The sequence below is a fragment of the Salvelinus alpinus genome, chromosome 25, assembly GCF_045679555.1.
Source record: "Salvelinus alpinus chromosome 25, SLU_Salpinus.1, whole genome shotgun sequence".
NCBI classification, from domain to species: Eukaryota; Metazoa; Chordata; class Actinopteri; order Salmoniformes; family Salmonidae; genus Salvelinus; species Salvelinus alpinus.
Genome location: NC_092110.1, coordinates 26,703,441 through 26,726,159, shown reverse-complemented (window position 1 = coordinate 26,726,159; position 22,719 = coordinate 26,703,441). Strand labels below are relative to the sequence as shown.

The window sequence follows — 22,719 nt, the reverse complement described above, 5'->3', positions numbered from 1 at the left end:
TGGAGTAAAACAAACATATAGTCAATAATACAGTGAAAAAAAATAAGTCTATATACAATGTGAGCAAGTGAGGTGAGATAAGGGAGGTGAAGGCAAACAAATATATGTATAAATAAATAAAAATATAAAAGGCCATGGAGGCGAAGTGAGTACAACACAGCAAGTAAAATAAAAACTAAAAAAACACTGGAATGGTTGGTTTGCAGTGGAAGAAAGTGCAAAGTAGAGACAGAAATAATGGGGTGCAAAGGAGCAAAATAAATTAATAAATAAATACATTAGGTAAAGAGGTAGTTGTTTGGGCTAAATTGTAGATGGGTTATGTACAGGTGCAGTAATCTATGAGCTGCTCTGACAGCTGGTGCTTAAAGCTAGTGAGGGAGATAGGTGTTTCCAGTTTCAGAGATTTTTGTAGTTCGTTCCAGTCATTGGCAGCAGAGAACTGGAAGGAGAGGCGTCCAAAGGAAGAATTGGTTTTGGGGGTGACTAGAGAGATATACCTGCTGGAGCGCGTGCTACAGGTAGGTGCTGCTATGGTGACCAGCGAGCTGAGATAAGGGGGGACTTTACCTAGCAGGGTCTTGTAGATGACCTGGAACCAGTGGGTTTGGCGACGAGTATGAAGCGAGGGCCAGCCAACGAGAGTGTACAGGTCGCAGTGGTGGGTAGTATATGGGGCTTTGGTGACAAAACGGATGGCACTGTGATAGACTGCATCCAATTTATTGAGTAGGGTTTTGGAGGCTATTTTGTAAATGACATCACCGAAGTCGAGGATTGGTAGGATGGTCAGTTTTACAAGGGTATGTTTGGCAGCATGAGTAAAGGATGCTTTGTTGCGGAATAGGAAGCCAATTCTAGATTTGACTTTGGATTGGAGATGTTTGATGTGAGTCTGGAAGGAGAGTTTACAGTCTAACCAGACACCTAGGTATTTGTAGTTGTCCACATATTCTAAGTCAGAGCCGTCCAAAGTAGTGATGTTGGACAGGCGGGCAGGAGCAGGCAGCGATCGGTTGAAGAGCATGCATTTGGTTTTACTTGTATTTAAGAGCAGTTGGAGGCCACGGAAGGAGAGTTGTATGGCATTGAAGCTCGCCTGGAGGGTTGTTAACACAGTGTCAAAAGAAGGGCCAGAAGTATACAGAATAGTGTCGTCTGCGTAGAGGTGGATCAGAGAATCACCAGCAGCAAGAGCGACATCATTGATGTAAACAGAGAAGAGAGTCGGTCCAAGAATTGAACCCTGTGGCACCCCCATAGAGACTGCCAGAGGCCCGGACAACAGACCCTCCGATTTGACACACTGAACTCGATCAGAGAAGTAGTTGGTGAACCAGGCGAGGCAATCATTAGAGAAACCAAGGCTGTCGAGTCTGCCAATGAGGATGTGGTGATTGACAGAGTCAAAAGCCTTGGCCAGGTCAATGAATACGGCTGCACAGTATTGTTTCCTATCGATGGCGGTTACGATATCGTTTATGACCTTGAGCGTGGCTGAGGTGCACCCATGACCAGCTCTGAAACCAGATTGCATAGCGGAGAAGGTGTGGTGGGATTCGAAATGGTCGGTAATCTGTTTGTTGACTTGGCTTTCGAAGACCTTAGAAAGGCAGGGTAGGATAGATATAGGTCTGTAGCAGTTAGGGTCAAGGGTGTCCCCCCCTTTGAAGAGGGGGATAACCGCAGCTGCTTTCCAATCTTTGGGGATCTCAGACGACACGAAAGAGAGGTTGAAGAGGCTAGTAATAGGGGTGGCAACAATTTCAGCAGATAGTTTTAGAAAGAAAGGGTCCAGATTATCTAGCCCGGCTGATTTGTAAGGGTCCAGATTTTGCAGCTCATTTAGAACATCAGCTGACTGTATTTGGGAGAAAGAGAAATGGGGAAGGCTTGGGCGAGTAGCAGAGGGGAGGGCAGTGCTGTTGTCCGGGGTAGGGGTAGCCAGGTGGAAAGCATGACCAGCCGTAGAAAAATGCTTATTGAAATTCTCAATTATAGTGGATTTGTCGGTGGTGACAGTGTTTCCTATCTTCAGAGCGGTTGGAAGCTGGGAGGAGGTGTTCTTATTCTCCATGGACTTTACGGTGTCCCAGAACTTTTTTGAATTTGTGTTGCAGGAAGCAAATTTCTGCTTGAAAAAGCTAGCCTTGGCTGTTCTAACTGCCTGTGTATATTGGTTTCTGGCTTCCCTGAAAAGTTGCATATCACGGGGGCTGTTCGATGCTAATGCAGAACGCCATAGGATGTTTTTCTGTTGGTTAAGGGCAGTCAGGTCAGGAGAGAACCAAGGGCTATATCTGTTCCTGGTTCTAAATTTCTTGAATGGGGCATGCTTATTCAAGATGGTGAGGAAGGCATTTTTAAAAAATGACCAGGCATCCTCTACTGACGGGATGAGATCAATATCCTTCCAGGATACCCCGGCCAGGTCGATTAGAAAGGCCTGCTCGCTGAAGTGTTTCAGGGAGCGTTTGACAGTGATGAGTGGAGGTCGTTTGACCGCTGACCCATTACGGATGCAGGCAATGAGGCAGTGATCGCTGAGATCTTGGTTGAAAGCAGCAGAGGTGTATTTGGAGGGCAAGTTTGTTAGGATGATATCTATGAGGGTACCCGTGTTTACGGAATTGGGGTGGTACCTGGTAGGTTCATTGATAATTTGTGTGAGATTGAGGGCATCAAGCTTAGATTGTAGGGTGGCTGGGGTGTTGAGCATGTTCAAATTTAGGTCGCCTAGCAGCACGAGCTCTGAAGATAGATGGGGGGCAATCAGTTCACATATAGTGTCCAGAGCACAGCTGGGGGCAGAGGGTGGTCTATAGCAGGCGGCAACGGTGAGAGACTTGTTTTTAGAGAGGTGGATTTTTAAAAGTAGAAGTTCAAATTGTTTGGGAACAGACCTGGATAGTATAACAGAACTCTGCAGGCAGTCTTTGCAGTAGATTGCAACACCGCCCCCCTTTGGCCGTTCTATCTTGTCTGAAAATCTTGTAATTGGGGATGAAAATGTCTGAATTTTTGGTGGTCTTTCTAAGCCAGGATTCAGACACGGCTAAAACATCCGGGTTGGCAGAGTGTGCTAAAGCAGTGAACAAAACAAACTTAGGGAGGAGGCTTCTAATGTTAACATGCATGAAGCCAAGGCTATTACGGTTACAGAAGTCATCAAAAGAGAGCGCCTGGGGAATAGGAGTGGAGCCAGGTACTGCAGGGCCTGGATTCACCACTACATCACCAGAGGAACAGAGGAGGAGTAGGATAAGGGTACGGCTAAAAGCTCTGAGAATTGGTCGCCTAGAGCTACTAGAGCAGAGAGTAAAAGGAAGTTTCTGGGGGCGATAAAATAGTTTAAAGGAATAATGTACAGACAAAGGTATGGTAGGATGTGAATACAGTGGAGGTAAACCTAGGTATTGAGTGATGATGAGAGAGATATTGTCTCTAGAAACATCATTGAAACCAGGTGATGTCATCGCATATGTGGGTGGTGGAACTGAGAGGTTGGATATGGTATAGAGAGCAGGGCTAGAATCTCTACAGTGAAATAAGCCAATAAACACTAACCAGAACAGCAATGGACAAGGCATATTTACATTAAGGAGAGGCATGCTAATCGAGTGATCAATAAGGGTCCAGTGAGTAGAGGTTGGTTGGGGTCGTGGCGATCCAGACAGCTGGCCGGGTATATGGCTATCGGTAGCAGCATAGGATGGAGGTCTGTTTGTAGATACCTCGTGCGTTTCCGTCGGTAGGTTAGTGGGGTTCTGTGTAGTGGGGTTCCGTGTGGTAGAGGGGATCAATCCAAATTGGCAAAATAGATATAGTGACCCAAGGAAAAAAATAAAATAAATAATAATAATAATAGTTGTCCGATATACTTGTTCAGATAGCAGCCGATAAGACAGCTAACGATTAGCGGGCCTCAGATGAGCGTTCAGGTAACGTCGGGACGGAGGTGCCAGTTGGATAAATCCCTCGGGCAGATAACGTCGGCAGTCAGTCGCGGCAGTCAGTCGTGAAGGCCCGGTGGGGTTCCGTATCTGCAGCAGCAACAAAAGATTTGAGTTTGCTCCGGGGTCGACGTAAGCCAATAGTCACACGGTTTGCAGCTAGCTAGCTGCAAAATCAAGGTGCAAGTGTCCAGAGCCTGCGGCTGGAATCCGGGGAAACTGAGAGAAAAAAAGTCCCGGAATGCTCCGGTCCGAGTCGCGTTGCACAAAAGTGCCGGTAGATTATCGAGCTAAAGGAATAGCTGATGACCACTAAACGTGGGCAGCTGAAACACCAACGCTAGCCAGCAAACCGGCTAATTTCGGGGCAGCTACAGATTAGCTTCTGGCTAGCTATCGGAGTAGCTTCTGGTTAGCTTTCAGGCTAGCTTCTGAATTAGCCCCTGGCTAGCTTCCACGATGGATTTTCAGATTGAGGTAAATAATACTTTTTGTAATTGGTGAAGCGGGTTGCAGGAAAGCTTTTGCAGGAAAGCTTTTGTAGTTGAGTTCTTGGATAATAAAATAAATAAAAGATATGCGAAGAAAGGTGTAAATATATATATATACAGGACACGACAATACGGAACAGAAAAAGACGTCTGAACTGCTAAGCCACCTTGGACGAACGTGAACTTCCTTTTCACTGTGTGAACATACACTCACCGGACAGTTAATTAGGTACCATATTCACAAATGGATCACTCCTATAGACAGTGAGTCAAGTGGCTGTGGCTTGCTACTGTATATAAAGCAGGCAGACAGGCATGGAGGCATTCAGTTACTGTTCGATTGAACGTTAGAATGGATCAAATGAGTGACCTAAGAGACTTTGAGCGTGGTATGATTGTCGGTGCCAGGGGAGCCGGATCCACTGTCTCAGAAATGGCCGTCCTACTGGGCTTTTCACGCATGACAGTGTCACCGGGTGCACATTGACTGCCCTCCAGGACACCTACAGCGCCAAAGTCACAGGAAGGCGAAAAAGATCATCAAGGACATCAACCACCCGAGCCACGGCCTGTTCACCCCACTATCGTCCAGAAGGCGAGATCAGTACAGGTGCATCAAAGCTGGGGCCGAGAGACTGAAAAACAGTTTCCATCTCAAGGCCATCATACTGTTAAATAGCCATCACTAGCCAGCCTCCGCCCAGTACCCTGCCCTGAACATAGAAACTGTCACTAGTCGGCTCCCACCCGGTTACTCAACCCTGCACCTTAGAGGCTGTTGCCCTATGTACCAAGACATGGAATAAGTGGTCACTTTAATAATGGAGCACTGGTCACTTTAATAATGTTTACAAACTATTTACTAATTTCATATGTATGTACTGTATTCTAGTCAAGGCCATACTATTCAGCTATTGCTGTATATATATATATATATACTCTTCATATATATATATAGGGACACATGCTAGTAAGACCGTCTCATTCCAAAATCATGGGTATTAATATGGAGTTTTCCCCCCCTTTGCTGCTATAACTGCCTCCACTCTTCTGGGAAGGCTTTCCACTAGATGTTGGAACATTGCTGCAGGGACTGTCTTCCATTCAGCCACAAGAGCATTATTGAGGTCGGGCACTGATGTTGCGCAATTAGGCCTGGCTCGCAGTCGGCGTTCCAATTCATCCCAAAGGTGTTCGGTGGCATTGAAGTCATGGCTCTATGCAGGCCAGTCAAGTTCTTCCACACCGATCTCGACAAACCATTTCTGTATGGACCTCGCTTTGTGCACTGTCACAGAGCAGGTCTGCATAGTGCTGAAGCACGTAGCGCAGTTAAATATTGTCTTGGTTGTAACACTCACTACCAAGTTCCAAATTGCCTCTGGAAGCAACGTCAGCATAAGAACTGTTCGTCGGGAGCTTCTTGAAATGGGTTTCCATGGCCGAGCAGCCTCACACAAGCGCAATAACAAGCGTCGGCTGGAGTGGTGTAAAGCTCGCCGCCATTGGACTCTGGAGCAGTGGAAACGTGTTCTCTGGAGTGATGAAACACGCTTCACCATCTGGCAGTTCGACGGACGAATCTGGACGAATCTGGAATGCATAGTGCCAGCTGTAAAGTTTGGTGGAGAAGGAATAATGGTCTGGGGCTGTTTTTCATGATTCTGGCTAGGCCTCTTAGTTCCAGTGGAGTGAACACTACAGCATACAATGACATTCTAGAAGATTCTGTGCAGTTTGCGGAAGACCCTTTCCTGTTTCAGCATGACAATGCCCCAGTGCACAAAGCGAGGTCCATACAGAAATGCTTTGTTGAGATCGGTGTGAAAGAACTTGACTGGCCTCCACAGAGCTCTGACCTCAACCCAATTTTACACCTTTGGGATGAATTGGAATGCCGACTGCGAGCCAGGCCTAATCACCCAACATCAGTGCTCGACCTCACTTATGCTCTTGTGGCTGAATGGAAGCAAGTCCCTGCAGCAATTTTATTTCATTTAACCTTTATTTAACTAGGAAAGTCAGTTAAGAACAAATTCTTACTTACAATGACGGCCTACCAAAAGGCAAAAGGCCTCCTGCGGGGGCTGGGATTAAAAATAAAAATATAGGACAAAACACACATCACGACAAGAGAGACACTACAACACTACGGTTTTACAAGTAGTCCATCATTGTAAATAAGAATTTGTTTTTAACTGACTTGCCTAGTTAAATAATGGTTAAATAAAAATAAATAAAGAGACACCTAAGACAACAACATAGCATGGCAGCAACACATGACAACACAGGATAGTAGCAACACCACATGACAACAACATGGTAGCAACACAACATGGCAGCAGCACAACATGGTAGCAGCACAAAACATGGTACAAACATTATTGGGCACAGACAACAGCACAAAGGCAAGAAGGCAGAGACAACAATACATCACGCAATGTTCCAACATCTAGTGAAAAGCCTTCACAGAAGAGTGCAGGCTGTTATAGCAGCAAAGGGGGGACCAACTCCATATTAATGCCCATGATTTCGGAATGAGATGTTTGACGAACAGGTGTCCACATACTTTTGGTCATGTAGTGTATATTTATATATATAGATTTGTATATATATAGATATATACTCCAGACTCTGACATTGCTCATCCTAATATTTATATATTCATTCTTCTACTTTTAGATTTGTGTGTATTGTTGTGAATTGTTAGATGTTACTGCACTGTTGGAGCTAGGAACATAAGCATTTCGCTACACCCACAATAACATCTGCTAAATATGTGTATGTGACCAATAGAATTTGATTTGTGGTGTGCAGAACGGCATCTTGGAAAGCACAACTCCTCGATCCTTGTCACGGATGGACTATTGTAGTAGACCACCCTGGGTTCCACTCCTACCAGATAAAAACAAGAGGGCTCCAGTGAGAACACGGTCACCAACACTGGACAATTGAGGAGTGGAAGAACATTTAGTTTACTTGAGTGGCCTGGTCAGTCCCCAGACCTCAACCCAATAGAACATCTTTGGGATGAGATGGAACAGGCTGTTCGCAGCATGAATGTACCAACGTTCAATCTGCAGCAACTGCATGATGCCATCGCGTTAGCATGGACCAACATCCATGTGCAACGTTTCCAACACCTTGTAGAATGCCCCGAAGAATTCAGGCTCTTCTGAAGGAAAAGAGGGTTCCGACCCATTACTAGATGGGTGTACCTAATAAACTGGCCGTTGAGTGTATGTTGCTGTTGAAGGAAAAAGTAAACTGCTGCTGCCTCACAATCTAACCAAGGTGCTTCAATTGATATATTATATTTTATTATCTGCCATTATCCTCTTATCTATGGGTACAGTATGTAGCTGTTTTTCTGTATAGTGTACTGTGATTAGTGTTCTGTGTGCTAGGCAGATGTGACCAGGATGTTGAATGTGATTGGCTGGCTTGTTTCAGGGATCCAGTTCCGCCTCCCCTCCACCTGCAGCACTGACCGGACGACCCACGAAACCCCAGGTAAACCTCCTGTCCAAGCCAATAGCTGATGGTGAATATGTTTTAAACCAGCATCGTTATCATTTATTCATGACATACAGTAAACATGCTGTGATTAAGCAGTCTCACACTCACACTGGTTTATCAAACTTATCAAGATTAAACAAAACAACAACACCACCACATAATAATCCCTGAAAACAAGCGTCAGTTTTACCGTTAAGACGCTGCAACTATCTCTCTCTCTCTGTGTCCCTCTTGTTGGGTTGTTTGATCACCCATGGCTATTTATTTTCTCCTTGAGCCTCTCTGCCGCGCTGTGGACCTTATTGATTCATCAGGCACAAGCCCTTATCTTGCAGGTAGATTGAAAAACGGCAGGGGAATGTAAAATACCCCTCTCCTCTTTTCCCTCTTCTCCTCTCCCCTCTTCCTCCTAAAACGGGCTGTGGGAGTGAGAGAAATCGTGAGTGAGAGAAGTCGTGAGAGCTCTAGCAATGACGAACGCTTCGGAACATTGGCCCGCATGACTGATGGACCGTCCCTCCTTCCTTCCTTCCTTCCCTCCATCCTTCCTTCCTTACTTCTCTCCCTCACTCCCTCCACACACTCACCAACGGGCATACACACACACACCCTTCTCCTCTGTATAGGTCAAGGTTTCTATTTGTAGATTCCCTGGGCCTTGGTGATACATCTGGCAGGGAGAGCACTTTGTCAATTTATTTTGTTTAAAATGCTGGAGTTAAGGCCTCCGTGGCAGATGCTGTGTTGTCAGCCATGGGGTCCGGAGTGACAGAGAGGAGTGACAATTACCTTGTACCCCTGCACATAATTACCTCGTACTCTTGCACATCGACTCGGTACTGGTACCCCGTGTATATAGCCAAGTTATCGTTACTCATTGTCAGTGGCGATTTTAGCATGTAAATCTTGGTGGGCAAAAAATAAATACATGTGGGATGCATGCCAGCAAAGCCACTACACTACACAACACTAAACAATACATTAATTGCACAATAACGGTGCCAAACGGTGCCCACAAACTGTTAGGGCCTCCATAAAGCTGTCCCAACAGCAGAGTCCCAACAGCAGTCCCAACACCCAACACTGCTACACCTGAATATCAGTGGAGCCTTGTCTGGCGAGCCTCATTTACTGCCTTTTAGAAAAGCATAGCTGATATGGCTGACTTGCTTAAACAAATGTGGTTTCTACTGACAATTTAGATGTACAAACTATGGCATAAGGGGACGACAAGCGGATATGAGGCAATCCGTAATTTCGAATAAGACATTAATGATCGAGCTAGGACAGACGTCAATATAACAATTTGTTCAGCACTTTTGAAATGTACAGCGACAGAATTCAGAACATGGGCCGTTCTTACAGTGTTGTCCCTGTACACCAAGTCAGAACCGTAGGATAAATAAAGGAGGCATATAAGCAGACAATGAAAGCTCTTACAATTGGCACGATCGTTATACAGTGGAAGAGAGGAGGACCAAGGCGCAGCGTGATAACAATACATTCTTCTTTTTTAATGACACGAAAACGAAGAACACTATACAAACTATATAAAAACAACAAACGAACGAACGTGACGCTATAAACAAATAGTGCTGACACAAACACTACACATAGACATAGACACCCACGAACTACCTAATGAATATGGCTGCCTAAATATGGTTCCCAATCAGAGACAACGATAGACAGCTGTCTCTAATTGAGAACCAATCTAGGCAACCATAGACATACATACACCTAGACTAGGCCCTGCCCCATAAACATACAAAACCCTAGACAATACAAAACACATACATCCCCCATGTCACACCCTGACCTAACTAAAATAATAAAGAAAACAAAGATAACTAAGGCCAGGGCATGATAACAATATTCAATGATTACATTTCTCAAAAACAGGTTATAGGCTACATGTGCACCACCAATTCAGAACAGTGGGGGAAATTAAGAGGTGAAAATAGACCAAATTATTAGGGTGAGGCACATGGGCTACTGATAAGAGAATTTTGTTCTCCAGGTACATAACCCAATTTAATTATATTACTCCGTCTGCAAACCAGAATTTGTAAGATCCTGGTCGAATGAAACAGACGGAGGCCCAGCTACAATAGATAGTCAAAAAGGTTTATTCAGAGAACGTTCTAAAGTCAGGAATACAAAACAATTCATTTTCTACTGACTTCTCACGCCCACACATTCACACAACCATACGCACACACACACACACACACACATACAAACAGACGCACACACACACACACACACATGCATACAAACAGACGCACACACATGTCCTGCTACCCAGCCGCCAGAGATTAGTGACCTTGTCCTTGAGACATACTCCCTGTTCTTTTCCCAAATCTCTAGTCAGGTCGGCACCAAGCTCAGACAGTCTGTGTTTATAATACCATAAAGACATATTGTCTTTACCCTAATTCTGACACATTTATTGATTATGATGTTATACATTCTAATCACTTCCATACATTTATATGTTTCAGGGCGGAATATTCTAATCATTCAATTAACCGATAATTCTCACCTAACAGCTACTAACAGCATACTACACAATATACACTTAGTATTACTTTCTTAGCTACAGTATACATATCTCCCTGGCATATTACGTAATTTATGCAGCAGCATACAAGCATACATTTTCGGACTCACTTTGTTGTTCTGTGCTCACTTGAATAGGAAAGTGGCGCGACGGTCCTTCGTGGGAAAATTCTGTCATCAAAGTCTGGTATTCTCTGTATTTATGGCGCTTTCAAGACAACTGTTAACTCAACAACAACAAAAAAGAGTTGAATCATGATGGCGTCAGTGATCTTCAGGTCTTAGCTCTAGTAAGAGGCCTGAGTTCCCGATTTACAATTCTGATTTGGATAAAAGTTCTAAATGTTTTTTCCCAAGTTCCCAGTTGTCTTGAACTCACTAAAGTCATATTTTGCAGTTTCAAGTTAACAGTTTTGTGCGCGGCACAAATCATGCTTCATTGACAGCATGGACAATGTTGAATGTTTTATCATTTTAAACTAGGAAAAGAGACACTTAATCTTAGACTTGGACCACAAAGCCACTCCACTGAATAGCAGGCTCATGATTGCTTTGCAATGCTTGCAGTCATCCACTGGTTCCTTCCAACCACTCATTGGTGATTTGAATTTGCGATTTCCAATTTGTTGTGAAATGTTTATGTCCAATGACCGATGAGCAAGGATATGTTTTATCAATAATTTCTCTTCATTATTTATCTTCATATGACAAGGATTAAAAATGTTTTACCAGTAGATTGTCAACTTGATTCATGATGATGACTGCTAGCTAAAATTTTGAAAGTATGATGTTGACATGATTGGACTAATCAAAGCTACTGTAGATATAACGTGATTTCAAGTAATTTTATCTGTGGCCAATGAACTTGAGCCTTCTTGGATGGGCACTTCTAATGTAACTCTATGGCAGCACCCAAGGGGCTTGAATTTTCGAGCTCTACCCCACTACAGTAACGTAGTGTTCCCTTGAGTGACATAAAGAAGCCAATCACGGCGCAACGCACCGTATTTTCTGCTGGCTTGCCCCACCACCACAGAAACCACTGAGTTAGGCTGAAACACCATGTTGGAGCTGCCTTACTCAAGAAAATAAAAAAGAGACCATGTTTGTATGCAGCTTTATTAACTCAATGATATATATATATTTTTTTACATTGTTTACAAACTGATATGTGACATGTATTAATGCCAAAATAACATGCAAAACAGGCAAGGCCCACATTTTTGCTGAAAATATGGGGCTCCAAACAGGAGGGGTTCTGCCCTTTTAAAACAGTCTAAGGGGGATCACGTGACCCTTGAACGAGATGGCCGCATGAACTAAGAGCTCCGCACAAGTAGTTTCCAATTCTTAATCTTACCTCCACTTCAAGTTTAAACTCCTTTAGCTTTAGTCAAAAAGTCATGGCGGCTACAAAAGGCGACATTACAGGTGACATTTATACCTGGATTCGAGCATTAGCCACGGAAAAAGCCTCCAAGAAACAGCTAGCTTCCGAAAAATCTAGCACCATTAGCCAGGAGCAAGAGGAACCCCCACCCGAGGCCCAAGAAATGCCAACCTTGCACTCTGTCGAAGACATCCTTTCTCAGCTGAGATCCCAACGTACAGAACTCAACATCAAATTAGACGACATTAACTCTCAGCTCAGTGCGATAGGGGGCAAGTTGACAACCCTGGAAAATGCTTTGCCCTGACATCAACAAGATAACCATCAAGGCGGAGCGCCTGGATGAGGCAGAGGGGCGAATCCTATCCATGGAAAACTCACTGACAGACGCCATGGAAACAATAGCATATGCTAAAAAGAGAATAGAGCATCTGGAAGAGAAAACAGAGGACCTGGAAAACAGGGCGAAGGAATAATTGTGTTCTATTAAATCTGGGAGAAAAAGTAGAGGGAAACATGCCACTGATCCGCTACCTGCAAGACAATCTTCCCGAGTGGCTCCACCTGTCCACCGACAGGCCCATAGAACTCGAGAGAGCTCACCGAGCACTGAGGCCCCCACCAGCAGCCAGACAACCACCACGCCCAATCACCATACCTTTCCTGAGAATCACCGACAAGGAACGAGTCCTACAGGTGGCGAAAACCAACACCATTACAGTGGGAAACGCCAAACTCACTTTACATCAGGACCTGTCAGCTGGAATACGCCGAAAGCGCCGAGAGTTTGATGAGGTGAAGAAATACTCCGTTGACCGAGGCATCTTTAGGGGATTCAAATACCCAAACGAGCTCAGGATTTTTCACCAAGGAGCCCTTCGACACTTCAAAACTCCCGAAGAGGCTAAATGTTTTTTGAAGGACAATCCTGGTCACTGAGAAATGGACCAATGACTAAAAGCGATTACTGTTATTACTAATGGAGGTAAGACAACATATAGCCGCCATCCAAAGACCCACCCGCCCCGCTAAATGTCATTATAACCATCTAATTTATATTTATTCTCTTTTAGCTGAGAGGGATAGGCTCTATAGCCTAACCTAGGCCTACTAACGCTTCAGCCTACTTTTATTTCCTCTTTTTTTATTATTATTATTTGAAGTCATCATTTTCACATAGGCTTCCACCATTTATAGGCTGTCGATTATGACACATTTACAGACCTAACGAGAAGCGTAATGTGTCAATTATATGCCTATGGCCTTATCCTGTTGATATTACGTTTTAATAAAAACAAACAACTTATCCTATAGATCCCTCTTAAGGATTTGCCCCAACATTTCTGTTTTATTTGGTCCAAACGATTAGCCCTATGTCCTTTGGGGGAGGTATATGTAGGCTGGGCTATTGATTTTATTTCTCCCTCTTTTTTAATGGACGGGGGCTACGTTGTCACTTACTCAATGCAGGGCGGAGAGGATGAGGCATTTCTTTGGTGGGGAGGGGGAGACGTTGTGCGTTGCTAACTGTTCCCGTTTTTTTTCTTCGGAACACAGAATTGAGACTGAGCGGAGGGGTAATAGATCTAACGGGATATGTCGAGTTGTTTGGGAACTCGGCTGGGGTGTTCAGAGATTGTTCTTTTATGTACACCATTTATTTTTCTTTTATGTGATCGCAGCTGTAACTATTATCCACCTTTACCCAGAGATGACTTGCACTAGAGTTTGATTACTGTTCGATGACGATGACTAGTACCTTAAATCTATTGACATGGAACTGCCATGGTCTAGGTCCTGCAATAAAACGGGAAAAGATACTATGTGCTCTAAAAAAGGAAAAAGCAGACATTGCTCTATTACAAGAGACACACCTCTGTGATGCCGAACATGCCAAACTCCGCAGAGCTTGGGTGGGACAGGTGTATTTCTCATCTTTCAAATCAAACAGTAGAGGTACAGCCATACTTATCCATGAGAATGTTCCATTCATAATTGACTAAAACATATCTGATCCGGAGGGGAGATTTATTTTGATAACTGGGTCACTGTATGGACAACCAATTACTTTCTTAAACATATACGCCCCTAACACTGATACTCCTGCTTTCATGTCGAAAATTATAACCCTGTTCAATGAGCATTGTGTTTCCTTTGGAGTTCTGGCTGGAGATTTTAATTGTACCCTCAACCCAACCCTAGACAAATCATCTCAAGTCCCCACCACAAACCCTAGATCTGCAAAGATGTTGAACTCTCTTACTAAAGAGATGGGACTGATAGATATCTGGAGAGAGACTAATAGCTCTTTCAGATCACGCCTTTGTCCACCTCCGCTTTGACCTCTGCAAAAACATCCCAAGGTCAAAGAGCTGGAAATTCAACACCTCCACGAAGTGTTCCATACAATGGTAACTACATGGATAGACAACTACACACAAGACAACAAAGCCTCTCCTGTTTCTCCAGCCACAATGTGGGACGCTGCCAAAGCCACACTAAGAGGTCATCTAATTGCATATGCTTCCTCTAAGAAAAAAGCAATGGAAGCACACAGGCTAGATCTTGAGAGGGAGCTGGAACGCTGTGAAAAAGTACATAAACAATCCCCAGACAGCACCTCCTGGAGTCAACTTAGAGCAGCCAAAGCCAAACTGAACTTGGACTATACTCGGGAGATAAAAAATAAAAATAAATCTTTACTAAACAGAAATACCATGAGTATAGCAATAGGCCTAGTAGATTGCTTGCTTACCAATTAAAAAAGAGCAGTCAGAGCGCACAATCATGGCCATCCGAACAGAAGAGGACGAGGTCACATATGACCAAAAAAATATCAATTTAACTTTTCATGGTTTTTACTGCAAACTATATACTTCTGAGAGAAAACATACGGATGCAGAACTCCGTTCCTTCCTAGAAGGAATCTCGCTACCTAAACTATCAGAGACCGACCAAGAAGATCTCAACTCCCCCTTCACTCCTGAGGAGGTCCTGGAGGCAATTACCTCCATGCCACCTAACAATTCCCCAGGCTCAGATGGATTCCCCGGAGAGTTCTACAAAGCTTTTTGGCCCCAGCTTAGCCCTATTTTCATGCCAATGCTGGATGATTTTTGCAAAAACAGAGCTCTCCCAGACTCTATGCACACAGCTCGCATTACAGTGTTGCTCAAAAAAGACAAGGACCCTCTATCCTGCTTGTCCTTCCGGCCCATAAGCTTGTTGGATTTCGACTACAAAATAATTACCAAATTGCTCACCAAAAGACTAAACACTCTTCTTCCCAAAATAATAAAAGCGGACCAAACTAGATTTATTAGAGACAGGTACTCTTCTGATAACATTTGCTGTCTTTTTTGATATTATTGATCAAGTGAACACACAGAAGACCCCTGTCCTGCTGGCTTCACAGGATGCTGAGAAGGCGTTCGACAGGATGTTGTGGAGCTTTCCGTTCTTAGTCTTAGAAAAGTTCAATATGGGCCCAAACTTTATTAAATTGATTAAGTCCCTATACTCTCATACAAATGCCATGGTGACTACTAACGGTCTGAACTCTGACAGATTCACTTTGGGTTGGGGCACAAGACAAGGGTGCTCGCTGTCCCCACCGCTCTATTGTTTGGGTAGCGGAGCCTCTAGCAGGGTTGATAAGGAGCAATCCAAGTATTATGGGTGTTTCTGCAGGCGGTCTGCAGCACAAGATTTCGCACTACGTGGATGATGTCTTGCTCCACATATCCAACCCTGAGAAATCCTTCCCATTTTAGACACAATTGCTCAGTATGGTAAGTTTTCAGGATATAAGATAAATTTGAACAAATCCACTGTTTTCCCTCTCAATCTTCCACTCACCAGCTCTATGAAGACACTCTGTCCGTTCTAGTGGAAGACACAGGGGTTTCAATACCTTGGGATCTTCGTAACACCAGATCTGAATTGCCTTTTCAAGGAAAATTATCTCCCACTCCTGGATCGAATCAAGAATGATCTCCAAACCTGGATCTCCCTCCCAATCAGCTTAGTCAGAAGAATTAATGTCATCCGTATGAACATCCTCCCTAGATTGAACTTTTCCTTTTTCAAAACAACTAACCAAAGCGTCACCAAATGTATTTTATTTTATTAATTTTTTTCACCTTTATTTAACCAGGTAGGCTAGTTGAGAACAATACAGTAGGAAAAAAGTATATATACAGTATGTGCAAATGAGGTAAGATAAGGGAGGTAAGGCAATAAATAGGCCATGGTGGCGAAGTAATTACAATATACCAATTAAACACTGGAGTGATTGATGTGCAGAAGATGAATGAGCAAGTAGAGATACTGGGGTGCAAAGGAGCAAGATAAATAAATACAGTATGGGGATGAGGTAGTTGGATGGGCTATATTACAGATGGGCTATGTACAGGTGCAGTTATCTGTGAGCTGCTCTGACAGCTGGTGCTCAAAGATAGTGAGGGAGATATGAGTCTCCAGCTTCAGTGATTTTTGCAGTTCCTTCCAGTCATTGGCAGCAGAGAACTGGAAGGAAAGGCGGCCAAAGGAGGAATTGGCTTTGGGGGTGATTAGTGAGATATACCTGCTGGAGCGCATGCTACGGGTGGGTGCTGCTATGGTGACTAGTGAGCTGAGATAAGGCGGGGCTTTACATAGCAGAGACTTGTAGATGACCTGGAGACAGTGGGTTTGGCGACGAGTATGAAGCGAGGGCCAGTCAACGAGAGCGTACAGGTCGCAATGGTGGGTAGTATATGGGGCTTTGGTGACAAAACGGATGGCACTGTGATAGACTGCATCCAATTTGTTGAGTAGAGTGTTGGAGGCTATTTTGTAAATGACATCGCCGATGTCGAAGATCGGTAGGATGGTCAGTTTTACGAGGGTATTTTTGGCAGCACGAGTAAAGGATGCTTTGCTGCGAAATAGGAAGCCGATTCTAGATTTAATTTTGGATTGGAGATGCTTAATGTGAGACTGGAAGGAGAGCTTACAGTCTAACCAGACACCTAGGTATTTGTAGTTGTCCACATATTCTATGTAACGATTGTCGTCGGGAGAAGGAGAGGAGGACCAAAGTGCAGCGTGGTAAGTGTTCATATTTCCTTTAATAAAATATGAAACACTTGACGAAACAAAAAAACGACAAACGAACAGTCCTGTAAGGTGAACACACAAAACAGAAAACATCCACCCACAAACACAGGTGGGAACAGGCTACCTAAGTATGATTCTTAATCAGAGACAACGATAGACAGCTGCCTCTGATTGAGAACCATACCAGGCCAAACACACAGAAATACAACACAAGGAAAACATAGAACACCAGACATAGAATGCCCACGCAAACTCACGCCCTGACCAACCAAAATAGAGACATAAAAAAGGATCTCTACGGTCAGGGCGTGACATTCTAAGTCAGAACCGTCCAGAGTAGTGATGCTGGACAGGCGGGCAGGTGCGGGCAGCGATCGGTTGAAGATCATGCATTTAGTTTTACTTGCATTTAAGAGCAGGGAGGCCACGGAAGGAGAGTTGTATGGCATTGAAGCTCGTCTGGCGCTTAGTTAACACAGTGTCCAAAGAAGGGCCAGAATTATACAGAATGGTGTTGTCTGTGTTGAGGTGGATCAGAGAATCACCAGCAGCAAGAGCGACATCATTGATGTATACAGAGAAGAGAGTCGCCCCGAGAATTGAACCCTGTGGAGCCCCAATAGAGACTGCCAGAGGTCCAGACAACAGGCCCTCCGATTTGACACACTGAACTCTATCAGAGAAGTAGTTGGTGAACCAAGTGAGGCAGTCATTTGAGAAACCAAGACTGTTTAGTCTGCCGATAAGAATGTGGTGATTGACAGAGTCGAAAGCCTTGGCCAGGTCGATGAATACGGCTGCACAGTAATGTCTCTTATCGATGGCGGTTATGATATCGTTTAGGAACTTGAGCGTGGCTGAGGTGCACCCTTGACCAGCTCTGAAACCAGATTGCATAGCGGAGAAGGTACAGTGGGATTCGAAATGGTCGGTGATCTGTTTGTTAACTTGGCTTTCGAAGACCTTAGAAAGGCAGGGTAGGATAGATATACGTCTGTAGCAGTTTGGGTCTAGAGTGTCTCCCCCTTTGAAGAGGGGGATGATTGCGGCAGCTTTCCAATCTTTGGGAATCTCAGAAAGAGAGGTTGAACAGGCTAGTAATAGGGGTTGCAACAATTTCATCAGATACTTTTAGAAAGTGATGGTCCAGATTGTCTAGCCCGGCTAATTTGTAGGGGTCCAGGTTTTGTAGCTCTTTCAGAAAATCAGCTATCTGGATTTGGGTGAAGGAGAAATGTGGGAGGCTTGGGCGAGTTGCTGTGGGGGGTGCCAGGCAGTTGACCAGGGTAGGGGTAGCCGGGGCAATAAAAACCTAGGATCAAGTTCTCCACTCTATCGAAACCTGAATCTAAGGGTGGTCTTGCCCTTCCCTCCCTTCAATTGTACTACTGGTCTGCCCAAATCCGCAACATGCTAACATGGATCACAAGCAGACAAGACTCAACGTGGATTCAGATAGATGCCCAATCCTGTGGTTCATTGCCCCTAAGCTCAATTATTGTCATTAATAACTTTAGTGAAGTTGGCTACATAGCAAAAACCTTTGTGATTTACAGCACCCTACTAGCGTGGAGGGACTGTAAGAAATACCTGGGCATTTCCTTCCAAATATGTTCTCAATCGCCTATAGTATGCAACCCAGACTTGCCAAATGCCCTGGGTGATGTCAACTTTAATCTGTGGCATACTCTAGGAATCAGGACCTTTTCAGACCTATTTCATCAGAAAACCACTACACTGAAATCCTTTCATGAGCTCTGCAGTGAATTCAATGTGCCAAGATCCAATTTTCTTAAATATCTTCAAATTAGACACGTCATTTCCTCATTTACTTCCAAGAGGAGATTTAGAGCTCAGCTGAATGAAGTTGAAACCCTTCTTGCTAAAGCACAATCCATTAAAGGCTAAATCTCCTATATCTATAGACTCCTTTCTGAGAAAGGGGGCTTTTCCTTTACTCCTTTGAAAATAATCTGGGAAAAGGACCTGTCTGACTATCAGTGATGAGTTATGGACGGAGGTTTGCGACAGGGTATACTGCTCCTCTACTAATGTCAAAATGAAAGAATGTAATTACACATTTTTGTACAAATGTTATTACACCCCAATGAGAGTCCATAGAATGAAAACAGACATTTCTCCTAACTGTAAAAGATGTACCTCTGAAAGTGGAACCTATATGCATGCATTTTGCAGTTGTAGAGAGATTGCCAGATTTTGGCAATCTATACATACTGCTGCACAGAAAATACTAGATGTACAGTTTGGTATGACCCCGTGTATCTATCTTCTTAATGCCCAGCAGGACTTTGTTCTTGATCCTGACAGAGAAAATGTGTTTATGACTATCACATACTTTGCTAAGAAATGTATTATTCTATTTTATTTTTTATTTTTTTTATTTCACCTTTATTTAACCAGGTAGGCTAGTTGAGAACAAGTTCTCATTTGCAACTGCGACCTGGCCAAGATAAAGCATAGCAGTGTGAACAGACAACACAGAGTTACACATGGAGTAAACAATAAACAAGTCAATAACATGGTAGAAAAAAAAGAGAATCTATATACAATGTGTGCAAAAGGCATGAGGTAGGCAATAAATCGAATAATTACAATTTAGCAGATTAACACTGGAGTGATAAATCATCAGATGATCATGTGCAAGAAGAGATACTGGTGTGCAAAAGAGCAGAAAAGTAAATAAATAAAAGCAGTATGGGGGGTGAGGTAGGTAAATTGGGTGGGTAGTTTACAGATGGACTATGTACAGCTGCAGCGATCGGTTAGCTGCTCGGATAGCAGATTTTTAAAGTTGTTGAGGGAGATAAAAGTCTCCAACTTCAGAGATTTTTGCAATTCGTTCCAGTCGCAGGCAGCAGAGAACTGGAAGGAAAGGCGTCCAAATGAGGTTTTGGCTTTAGGGATGATCAGTGAGATACACCTGCTGGAGCGCGTGCTGCGGGTGGGTGTAGCCATCGTGACCAGTGAACTGAGATAAGGCGGCACTTTACCTAGCATAGCCTTGTAGATGACCTGGAGCCAGTGGGTCTGACGACGAACATGTAGCGAGGGCCAGCCGACTAGGGCATACAGGTCGCAGTGGTGGGTCGTATAAGGTGCTTTAGTAACAAAACGAATGGCACTGTGATAAACTGCATCCAGTTTGCTGAGTAGAGTATTGGAAGCTATTTTGTAGATGACATCGCCGAAGTCGAGGATCGGTACGATAGTCAGTTTTACTAGGGTAAGTTTGGCGGCGTGAGTGAAGGAGGCTTTGTTGCGGAATAGAAAGCCGATTCTTGATTTGATTTTGGATTGGAGATGTTTGATATGAGTCTGGAAGGAGAGTTTGCAGTCTAGCCAGACACCTACAGTGGGGAGAACAAGTATTTGATACACTGCCGATTTTGCAGGTTTTCCTACTTACAAAGCATGTAGAGGTCTGTAATTTTTATCATAGGTACACTTCAACTGTGAGAGACGGAATCTAAAACAAAAATCCAGAAAATCACATTGTATGATTTTTAAGTAATTAATTTGCATTTTATTGCATGACATAAGTATTTGAACACCTACCAACCAGTAAGAATTCCGGCTCTCACAGACCTGTTAGTTTTTCTTTAAGAAGCCCTCCTGTTCTCCACTCATTACCTGTATTAACTGCACCTGTTTGAACTCGTTACCTGTATAAAAGACACCTGTCCACACGCTCAATCAAACAGACTCCAACCTCTCCACAATGGCCAAGACCAGAGAGCTGTGTAAGGACATCAGGGATAAAATTGTAGACCTGCACAAGGCTGGGATGGGCTACGGGACAATAGGCAAGCAGCTTGGTGAGAAAGGCAACAACTGTGGGCGCAATTATTAGAAAATGGAAGAAGTTCAAGATGACGGTCAATCACCCTCGGTCTGGGGCTCCATGCAAAATATCACCTCGTGGGGCATCAATGATCATGAGGAAGGTGAGGGATCAGCCCAGAACTACACGGCAGGACCTGGTCAATGACCTGAAGAGAGCTGGGACCACAGTCTCAAAGAAAACCATTAGTAACACACTACGCCGTCATGGATTAAAATCCTGCAGCGCACGCAAGGTCCCCCTGCTCAAGCCAGCGCATGTCCAGGCCCGTCTGAAGTTTGCCAATGACCATCTGGATGATCCAGAGGAGGAATGGGAGAAGGTCATGTGGTCTGATGAGACAAAAATATAACTTTTTGGTCTAAACTCCACTCGCTGTGTTTGGAGGAAGAAGAAGGATGAGTACAACCCCAAGAACCCATCCCAAACGTGAAGCATGGAGGTGGAAACATCATTCTTTGGGGCTGCTTTTCTGCAAAGGGGACAGGACGACTGCACCGTATTGAGGGGAGGATGGATGGGGCCATGTATCGCGAGATCTTGGCCAACAACCTCCTTCCCTCAGTAAGAGCATTGAAGATGGGTCGTGGCTGGGTCTTCCAGCATGACAACGACCCGAAACACACAGCCAGGGCAACTAAGGAGTGGCTCCGTAAGAAGCATCTCAAGGTCCTGGAGTGGTCTAGCCAGTCTCCAGACCTGAATCCAATAGAAAATCTTTGGAGGGAGCTGAAATTCCGTATTGCCCAGCGACAGCCCCGAAACCTGAAGGATCTGGAGAAGGTCTGTATGGAGGAGTGGGCCAAAATCCCTGCTGCAGTGTGTGCAAACCTGGTCAAGAACTACAGGAAACGTATGATCTCTGTAATTGCAAACAAAGGTTTCTGTACCAAATATTAAGTTCTGCTTTTCTGATGTATCAAATACTTATGTCATGCAATAAAATGCAAAGGAATTACTTAAAAATCATACAATGTGATTTTCTGGATTTTTGTTTTAGATTCCGTCTCTCACAGTTGAAGTGTACCTATGATAAAAATTACAGACCTCTACATGCTTTGTAAGTAGGAAAACCTGCAAAATCGGCAGTGTATCAAATACTTGTTCTCCCCACTGTAGGTACTTATAGATGTCCACATATTCTAGGTCGGAACCGTCCAGGGTGGTGATGCTAGTCGGGCGTGCGGGTGCAGGCAGCGAACGGTTGAAAAGCATGCATTTGGTTTTACTAGCGTTTAAGAGCAGTTGGAGGCCACGGAAGGAGTGTTGTATGGCATTGAAGCTCGTTTGGAGGTTAGATAGCACAGTGTCCAAGGAAGGGCCGGAAGTATATAGAATGGTGTCGTCTGCGTAGAGGTGGATCAGGGAATCGCCCGCAGCAAGAGCAACATCATTGATGTATACAGAGAAAAGAGTCGGCCCGAGAATTGAACCCTGTGGTACCCCCATAGAGACTGCCAGAGGACCGGACAACATGCCCTCCGATTTGACACACTGAACTCTGTCTGCAAAGTAGTTGGTGAACCAGGCAAGGCAGTCATTAGAAAAACCGAGGCTACTGAGTCTGCCGATAAGAATATGGTGATTGACAGAGTCGAAAGCCTTGGCCAGGTCGATGAAGACGGCTGCACAGTAATGTCTTTTATCGATGGCGGTTATGATATCGTTTAGTACCTTGAGCGTGGCTGAGGTGCACCCGTGACCGGCTCGGAAACCGGATTGCACAGCGGAGAAGGTACGGTGGGATTCGAGATGGTCAGTGATCTGTTTGTTGACTTGGCTTTCGAAGACCTTAGATAGGCAGGGCAGGATGGATATAGGTCTGTAACAGTTTGGGTCCAG

The 22,719-nt window shown here is 44.2% G+C and overlaps 1 protein-coding gene across 1 annotated transcript in view; it reads left to right on the top strand.

The window, feature by feature from the left end:
• Positions 1-22,719, top strand: part of dlgap2a (discs, large (Drosophila) homolog-associated protein 2a) — a 232,481-nt gene that overhangs the window by 189,794 nt on the left and 19,968 nt on the right. The window contains exon 8 of the mRNA XM_071366369.1: positions 7,898-7,957. Within this exon, the coding sequence (XP_071222470.1) occupies positions 7,898-7,957 (60 nt within the window). The remainder of the gene's footprint in view (positions 1-7,897; positions 7,958-22,719) is intronic.